At 47.7% G+C, this 10000-nt stretch overlaps 1 protein-coding gene across 1 annotated transcript in view; it reads left to right on the forward strand.

Annotated features, from left to right (window-relative positions):
- ttll11 (tubulin tyrosine ligase-like family, member 11) overlaps nt 1-10000 on the forward strand; it is a 37653-nt gene that overhangs the window by 7102 nt on the left and 20551 nt on the right. Inside the window, exons 2-4 of the mRNA XM_062555088.1 lie at nt 1334-1433; nt 4797-4930; nt 9398-9997. Of these exons, the coding sequence (XP_062411072.1) occupies nt 1334-1433; nt 4797-4930; nt 9398-9997 (834 nt within the window). The remainder of the gene's footprint in view (nt 1-1333; nt 1434-4796; nt 4931-9397; nt 9998-10000) is intronic.

Genomic DNA, 10000 nt, shown 5'->3' on the forward strand with positions numbered 1-10000 from the left:
CCACCATGTCATATATACTCCACCACCAACACCAAGCATACCACCATGTTATATATACTCCACCACCAACACCAAGCATACCACCATGTTATATATACTCCACCACCAACACCAAGCATACCGCCATGTTATATATACACCAACACCAAGCATGCCACCATGTTATACTCCATACCACCAACACCACGCACACCACCATGTCATATATACTCCACCACCAACACCAAGCATACCACCATGTTATATATACTCCACCACCAACACCAAGCATACCACCATGTTATATATACTCCACCACCAACACCAAGCATACCACCATGTTATATATACTCCACCACCAACACCAAGCATACCGCCATGTTATATATACTCCACCACCAACACCAAACTTACCATATTACTTACCATGTTATATACTCCATAGCCATACTACTCTATACTCCACACCACCGTGTTATATATACTCCATACCACCAACACCAAGCATACCACCATGTCATATACAGTATACTCCATACTACTCTATACTCCCTACCACCATGTTATATCCACACCACCCTGTTTGCTACACTACCCACATACCACCATGCCATACTTCCCTCCTTTCCTGCTCTCTCACACTCACTGTTTGTTCATTTTTGCTTTCAGACATAAGGAACTTCCTTTTGGCTGACACACACACACACACACACACACACACACACACACACACACACACTTGGATCTGAACAGCAGGAGGTCCTAATCAGCTCATCCATCTGCAATGCCCCCCCCCATCCCCCTTGATCCTGTCCGGGATCCTTTTATAGTCCAGTATTATCAGTCTCCAATGTAGTCTCCATTGAGCCTCCTGACTGTGCTGTCTACGTCTGTTACATACTCTGAGACCTTTTGGGCCAGCGGTCATTAAGTCCTTTCATTGTCTTTGCACTTGTACTCTGGACAATAACAGGTGTCATAGGTAATGAGGTGTAATATCATGGAACTCTGATCATCTAATATTCTAAATGATACATGGATGAAACAGCAATGATGTACTCAATTCACCTGGAAAAAAAAAAAAAATCACTTTTGTATTGTGACATTTTAACGTTATTAACTGTTGTCATCTGTGTTTTTATGAGGGCATTGCATCGAGAATGCTTGTTGATGGACAACACACTGTATTGTATGCTCCTGGACATCTGAATTTTCCCTGTGGGATGAATAAAAGTATCTATCTCTCAGCTGTGAATGAACTGGAAGCATCTCACAGAGCTGCTCTTGTCTCTCTCTCTCTCTCTCTCTCTCTCTCTCTCTCTCTCTCTCTCTCTCTCTCTCTCTCTCTGTCCAGTTCCCTACCGGTCGTCGCGCTGCCTGTGACATCTACTGGCATGGGGTGTCCTTCCACGACAACGAGAACATCGTCTCTGGACAGGTCAACAAGTTCCCAGGTACGCAGAGTCCCTGTTCATGTAAGGGTGCAAAGATTAGCATATGGAATATTTTTTATTTATTTTTATTTCTATTTATTTTTTATATATTTTGCTGATACGTCTATCCAGATGTCAATTAACTGCAGGGCCATACCCTCTGGAGCAATTTGGGGCCTTATTTGATTACCATTGCTGTACTGGTCCAGTGCTTATGCTATACTGGTCTTCCACTGGTCTTGAGCGTGCTCTACTCTACGCCAGTTAGCCGTGTGCTGTACTGGTCCAGTGCTTATGCTATACTGGTCTTCAACTGGTATTGAGCGTGCTCTATATGCCAGTTAGCCGTGTGCTCTACTGGTCCAGTGCTTATGCTAAACTGGTCTTCCACTGGTCTTGAGCGTGCTCTACTGGTCCAGTGCTTATGCTATACTGGTCTTCCACTGGTATTGAGCGTGCTCTACTCCAGTTAGCCGTGTGCTGTACTGGTCCAGTGCTCATGCTATACTGGTCTTCCACTGGTCGTGAGCGTGCTCTATGCCAGTTAGCCGTGTGCTGTACTGGTCCAGTGCTCATGCTATACTGGTCTTCCACTGGTCTTGAGCGTGCTCTATATGCCAGTTAGCCGTGTGCTGTACTGGTCCAGTGCTTAAGCTATACTGGTCTTCCACTGGTCTTGAGCGTGCTCTACTCTACGCCAGTTAGCCGTGTGCTGTGCTGGCCCTTGAGCTGAGGTCAGCTGCAGGCTCAGGCCGTCCCTGTCGTCATCATCATGACGGAGAACTGCAGCTGATTATCAGCCTGCAGGGTGAGAAGGGCACGGAACCACCAACCAGCACATGATGCCGCCAGATGGCCACCACCTCTCTGAACTCTCTCACCTGCTAACAGTGAGTTAGCGAGAGTTAGCCAGAGTTAGCGAGAGAGGGAGAGAGAGAGAGAGAGAGAGAGAGAGAGAGAGAGAGAGAGAGAGAGAGAGAGAGAGAGAGAGAGAGAGAGAGAGAGAGAGAGTGTGAGAGAGAGAGAGAGAGAGTAAGGGGTTTGCGTTATGAGCGGTTAAAGGGCACGGAAGGGCACGGAATCACCAACCAGCACATGGCCAGATGGCCACCACCTCTCTGAACTCTCTCACATGCTAACAGTGAGTTAGCCAGAGTTAGCGAGAGTTAGCGAGAGAGAGTGCGAGAGAGAGAGAGAGAGTAAGGGGTTTGCGCTATGAGGGGTTAAATTTAGCTCTCGCTTCCTTGCTGAAATAATTGGAGTTAGGATTACTGCAAGGGCTGAGGTTATTCCAGCTAACCAGACCTGTGGCTTTAGCGATAGCTTTGTGCGCCCCTCACACGCCAATCACGCATATAGAGTTGATTTTGAGCTTAGGGGGCATTAAAGCTTTAGCACATTAGTGTTAGCATACTTCCTGCTTTTGATGCGAAGCACAGCATGTGACTAAGTGGCTAGTACCACAGTTAAACGCTCCGCTTTATTAAACCGTGAAATGAGGTGATAAGCAGCACCTTTATTCATGATTTAAACTTTAAGTTGTACGGCTCTTCATGACAAACATGAGACCCCAAATGTGTCACACCAAATCGTGTCACACCAGTTGCAAACTATTCATGTAAAGCCTACCTTACACTGGCAAGATTTGGGAAAGATTCTCGAAAGACTAGTCTTTTGAGTAAACTCTGAATGAGGGGCATTAGTTAAAAGACTACAATCTTTCAAGAATCTTTCCCAAATCTTGTCAGTGTAAGGTAGGCTTAAGTGTTGTACAGGTATGTGCGGTCATAGACCTGCTGTGATGGATGCACTATTAGGTGCTTGCTCTAGGTCAAAGAGGTCATTGTCAGCTGGTTCACCCTTGACTTACATCACCCATACGCTTTGCCTTTTTTTTGCCATTTCTAACACTACCGAGGTAAATTAATCCTCTAGGGGCGATGGTAGTGTCTTGGATAATGAGCCGGGTGTGAAATGTTGTGAGTTGGATTCACACCTGCCACCGTTGCCCTTGAGCAAGGCACTTAACCCTGAGCTGCTCCAGGGAGTGTGGCCCTGCAATTAATTGACATCTGTAAGTCACTTTGGATTGAAGCATCAGGCAAATAAATAAAGATAAGATAAAGATCTGTTAAATAAGAGAGCGCGCGCAAAGACAAGGCTATCTGTGGCTCCATCGATCGCTCAGCATTCTTTCGCAGGCTTCTGTCAGTCACATCTTTTTAAGTGACACAATGAGGCATCAAACTGTCTGCAGATGAATTATTGATCGGTTGAAATCGAGGGAGCCATCGGCGTGCGTGTCAACACGTGGACACACTGGAAGCCAGATCCATTACCCCAGCGGGGGAGAGAGCGTTTTACACCGGAGCCATTTTGCTGAGGAGGAGTCGTTAGTGCCGCTAGCTAGCGTCATTAGCGTCGTTAGCGCAGCTAGTGCCATTAAATAAATCCCTTCATGCCAGAGTGAGTCAGCTGAAACAGCGCTCTAGAGCCTCGCTCGCGGCTAAAGCCTCCTGTTGGATTTGCCTGATTCTCACTGCCATTGATCCCATGAGGGTTGGAACGCAAACGCTGTGCATGCTTGCACTCTGTATTAGACTCAAAAGGTGTTTCAGGGCAGTGGTGGCGTGAAATGGCGAAGGAGCTCGGCTAGAATGCAGTTGGAAGAAAAGTTATGAGTTCAATTTCCAGCTTCCAACATTGTGCCCTTGATCCCAAGTTGCAATGGGGACAATGGCCGTTATGATATAATTGACATAAGCCACTATGGATAAAAGCGTCTGCTAAATGAATAAATGTAAATGTAAAGGTTGGCTTTATGGTCGGCGAAAGGGTCTTTGAATAGGTTTACATTATGGATAAAGATTCAGTGCTTCAATGTGAAACATACTGTAGGGTTAAGGTTCGGGTTAGGGTTGGAAGAGAGCTTCAGAATAGAGCGGACCAATCAGAGGTGCTTATTTCTAATAAAGCTGAGGTCTCATGACTAAGGCCTACAGTATATCATGGTTCTGATTTCTTTCTCTGAAGACGGTGAGAAGAACTACGCTTGAATCCTCAGTGTTGTTTCTCTTGAAGTGCAGCTGGGGACCATTAGAGTTTACTTGGCATCTGAAATGATGACGAAAGGAAGGAGTCATCAACATAATAAAGCAGCGTGATTAGCCTGCAGCCGATTTAACAGATTAATGGAGAATTAGAACATTCAGATTTATAAATTCACAGAAAAATCTACAGACAATGGACAATGACACATTTAGGAAACCAGATGAAAATGATAAACATGTAGCTGATCATTCCTTCCTTTCTCCCTCTCTCTCCTTCTCTCTCTCCTTCTCTCTCTGTCCCCCTCTCCCCTTCTCCATTCCTGCCCGTGTCCAGGGATGGTGGAGATGCTGCGGAAGATCAACCTGAGCCGTGCGGTTCGGACCATGCAGGAGCTCTTCCCAGAGGAGTACAACTTCTACCCACGCTCCTGGATCCTTCCTGAAGAGTACCAGATCTTTGCCACGCAGGTAAGACCAGACAGAACCTTCTAGAATCAGAACAACTGTATGAGTGTTCCATTATAGTCATTCCATAGACTCTGATGCACAGAATTGTACAAGAGCACCAGATCTTTACCACACAGGTGAGACCAGAAAGCATGGAGCGACAAAGGAGTAACAAAAAGCAAAGCCTGTGTTTGTGTTTTGAGCTTGATTGGTTGAGATTAAAATGGTGCTGTCTGTGGGTGATATGGAACCTTCTAGAATCAGAACAACTGTATGAGTGTTCTGTTATTCTGGCATTCCAAAAACTGTAACATTCACAATGTTACAGTTACGTTCCCATGGAGACTGCACTGTGCGCTGTGCGGTAGTGTGCCTCTGTGTGTGCTTGCGTGAAAAGGGCACGTTGTTGCGTGTTTACAAAGTCAGTAATTAGCTCCGTAATATCGTCTTTGAGAGAGGGCCATGTGATCACACACTCTGGTAAGTGGCAAAGAGAGAGAGAGAGAGAGAGTAGTTCAGTCATCCTGAGCCACCACAGGAGCAGATGAGGACAGGACACACACACACACACACACACACGCACACACACACACACTTACACCCACACACCCACAAACAAACACACATACACACACACACACACACACACACACACACACACACACACACACACACACACACACCCACACACAGTTGCATAAACATACACACACACACACACACACAGACACACACACAGACACACACACACACACACACACACAGGGCATCAGGGCTCTAGGGCCTGTTCCAAAGCCCTTATGTAGCACTCGATCCCAGATGCCTGCTTGCCGATCCCCTCCCATTCATCCGCTGGCCGGCATCCTGGCATCCTGGCATCCTGTCCCTAATCCGCCACGCCAGCCAACCAGCCGGCAGACGCCTGGCTCTCTGTCCGTCCGCAGGGCCCGAGAGCCCACGGATGTGAAATGCCACCTCTCTCCTTCCTCTCTCTTTCTCTCTACCATCCCTCGCTCTTTCGCTCTCTCTCTCTTTCTCACTACCATCTCTTCCTCTCTTTCTCTAATTCTCTCTCTCTCTGCCCACCATCTCTTTCTCTCTACCATCTCTCTCTCTCTTTCTCTCTCTCTCTCTCTCTCTCTCTCTCTCTCTCTTTCTCTCTCTCACACACATATTAATACACAAGCTGTGTGCCAGAGTTGCATGGATTACACAGTCATTAGTAGCACACAGTAAATGAGATAAGCTGAATATGGCTAACTAGGAAGCACACACACATGCGCACACACACACACACACACACACACACACACACACATACAGAGAGACACATAGACACACACACACGCACATGCACACACACACACACACACACACGCGCGTATGCACACACACACACACACACACACGCAGGCTGTGCTCCTGAGGAGGGTGTTGTAGAGCGGTCAGGCGATGCGGTTAGTAATTAGCGGCGACAGAGACGTGCTTGTGAGAGTAGCTAAGCAGGTTAGGCGCTAGCAGGGGGCTAATTGTGAATGACAAGTGTGATAGCGGATCTGCTAGCTAGCGGATGGATTTGCGGTGTAGCCAGCGCTCCTCCCTGGCAGCAGCAGGGCTATTGATAGCCGCCGGCCCTACAGGTGCCTCTGTGGGGTGGGGAATGAGCTAACAGGAGCCCGTGACACCGCTCTCCTCAACTGGACGTGTTGGGAGTTTTTATTGTCTTTTTTTTCCCCTTTTTATTTTAATGTCAGGGCTTAAACACAGGGGGGCAGCATAATACCTCCTTTAAATGTGTCCATTCGCAGTGATTTTGAAACTGAGGCAGCAACACACACACACACACACAAAGACAAACACATACACACAGAGACACACACAGTGATTTTGACAGTGAGGAAAGAACCCTTAAAATAAGGGTTTATTTGATCTGTTTGTCTACAATGACTGTGTCCCTCTAGACCAGAGATTCTCAACCTTTTTGGGGCTAAGGCACATCACAGAGCAAACCAAAACGCCAAGGCACACACACACCGGATTTCCTGATTGTAAAGTATGTCAGGTACATTATGGCCTAACGCAATACCAGGAGTGTTCATTCTCATGCCCATATGTTTCTCTATACATTGTGCATGAGCTGAGACCTCAGTGCTCCTTGAGTGACACTACACGATGCATCATCATTTCTTTAACTTTTTTTTTTTTTTAACTTGCGTAAAACGCTGCCTTGCAGCTTACTCAGTGCGGCTAATGCACAGTAAATGACTATATACTCTCATGATGCTGATTGAGCTCTTTAATCTAGAGGCCATTATTGATGCACTTACAAATAGCTCTACTTGCCTATTTCATGAATATAAAAGCACTTTAGGTTCCTCAGAATTCCACGCCACACTTCACTTTACTTCACGGCACACTGGTCGAGAACCACTGCCCAAGACTATGTGTTGTTTTATTCAACAGTTTGGTCCGCTTGAGCTCTTTATTCATTTTTGATTGGGGCGAGAGCCATTCTATGAGTCATCACGAGTGGCGATATTCCAGCCCAACGCCACTGAAGACTTTTTTACTGCTAATAATCTCTCTGCGAATGATGACATTGTAACCGTTAAAACTACACCAACATTTCATTGATTCATTTAACCACTGCACTAGACTATGTTTTAATCTGTGCTTACTCTTGCATCCGGTTCATGCAGCCTCTCACAACTTCCCTCAACTTTTGAACTCTTCTCTTGATAGTCTAATAAAGCCCCAGCCGTTTGTGTTTTAATTAAAACTTGATTAAAAACGTATACATGGACGATGTTGTCATGTAATTGCCTAGTAGTCATCACACCCGAATCTTGCTGTTTATTGGGCATGGAAACGACGCCTGGAGAAGCTCACTGATTGGATCGTTATCAGTAAATGAAGTTTGACGAGCTCTGCAGTATTGGAGCACGGAGCTGCTGGCTCTATGCTGATCTGGAGCAGTTCCCGTGCAGGCCAGCAGGGGGCAGCAGTGTGCTGCTGTGGTGTGTGCTGTAGGTGGCAGGGCCTGATGAGATGCCATGAGAAGTGGGACTGAGCCACTGGGAATGGTACAGCAATGGGAGCCGACAGCACTCTCTCATGGGGGAAGGTGGGTTTAAAGGGACACTTCAGTTCACCGATTAGCATTAAGCTTTGTATCTTCAGAAAACCAGTTTTTGAATGGTCGTGCATCATTCCCTCAGTTTGCCTTGAGATGGGAGAAATACGGATTTCAATGAAACCCATGAATAGGACTTCCTGCTTTCAATGATGTAAAATGATGATTTTTACATCATTGAAAGCAGGAAGTCCAACATTGAAATCCGTATTTCTCCCATCTCAAGGCATACTGAGGGAATGATCCACGACCATTCAAAAACATGACTGGTTTTCTAAAGATACAAAGCTTAATGCTAATCATTGAAGTGTCCCTTTAAGCACTGAAGGATCCTCAGGCACCAGGGATGAGTTCTTACAGGAGTCAGTTGCCAAGGTCCTCTATGTTTATTAAAAGTAGAAGACTTTGTTGTTGTTAACTGTCACAGTTATTGCACCTGTCAATTTGGGTCCGTATCTATATCTCTTCTGTATTGTGGACACAAATAAAGGAGTAAATGTGTGTGTGTGTGTGTGTGTGTGTTGCAGGCTGAGTCACATTGTGTGTTTTCTCGTTTAACTCATTACCGCTGATCCTCCGTGTGATTATTCGTAAACTGCGCCAGAGCGAGCGCAGCTCTGTGAATCGCCTTCTCTCTCTCCGATCGGAGCGTGTGTGTGTGTCTCCTGATTAGAATCTCTTGTGTGGTCGCCTCTGCCTTTGTGCCCTGATTGCAATTACTCACGTCTAACAAAAGGACTTTTAAATTGAAGCTGTTCGCCGGCGCGACGGCTCCCCGCCGCGATTGTGCAGCGAGACCTCTGGCTGCGGCGTCGTCGGAGGAGTCGTTTGTCACTGGTGTCGGGGCGGAGGCCAAACGGGGCTGGATGGATGTGTGTAAGGGAACAATGGGAGGTTGATGGCATCTCTGGCTCTGCTCTGCTGCTTCTCAGTGTGGGTGCGTCAGGCATCCTTATTGCAGTGGGCTCCACAAGCGCCTGGCTCCCTGCACATCAGTCCGGCCCTGAATGCTGATTATCGATTCGCCGTCCTCCTCCTCCTTCTCCTCCTCCTCTGGCTCTCTGTCTTAAAAACTCTTAATTATCCCTTTTCTCCTCTCTTCTGCTTCTCCTTTTCTCTCCCTTTTTCACTTCTTTAAAACAATATATCTTCTTCTTTTTCTTCTTTCTTTCTTCTTTATTACCCTCTCCTCCTCCTCCTCTTCTTCCTCCTCCTCTTTTTCTTCTTCCTCCTCTTCTTCTTCTTCTTCTTCTTCTTCTTCTTCTTCTTCTTCTTCTTCTTCTTCTTCTTCTTCTTCTTCTCCTCCTCCTCCTCCTCCTCCTCCTGTTCCTCCATGTCTTTCCTCACCGTCTCAGATCCGGCTGGCGAAGGAATGCGACTCTTCCTCGCCGCGGCCGACCTTCATCGTCAAGCCGGACAGCGGTTCCCAGGGCGACGGCATCTACCTGATCCGCGACCCGTCGGACCTGCGCTCCGTGGCGACGGGCGGCCTGGGCGGTGGGTCCGGCGCGGTCCGGCAGGCCGTGGTCCAGGAGTACATGCAGCGCCCCCTGCTGATCGACAAGCTGAAGTTCGACGTGCGGCTCTACGTCCTGGTGCGCTCCCTGGAGCCGCTGGAGATCTACGTGGCCAAGGAGGGCCTCTCCCGGTTCTGCACGGAACCCTACCAGGAGCCCAGCGCCAAGAACCTGCACCGGGTCTTCATGCACCTGACCAACTACTCGCTGAACGTCCAGAGCGGGAACTTTGTGCACTCGGACAGCCGCAGCACGGGCAGCAAGCGCACGTTCTCCAGCGTGCTGGGGCGACTGGCCTCCAAGGGCGCCGACGTCAAGCGCGTCTGGTCCGACATCATCGCGCTGGTCATCAAGACGGTCATCGCCCTCGTGCCGGAGCTCAAGGTGTTCTACCAGGCCGACATCCCGCCGGGCAGGCCAGGGCCCACCTGCTTTCAGGTG

The sequence above is a fragment of the Sardina pilchardus genome, chromosome 14 (assembly GCF_963854185.1).
Source record: "Sardina pilchardus chromosome 14, fSarPil1.1, whole genome shotgun sequence".
NCBI lineage: Eukaryota > Metazoa > Chordata > Actinopteri > Clupeiformes > Clupeidae > Sardina > Sardina pilchardus.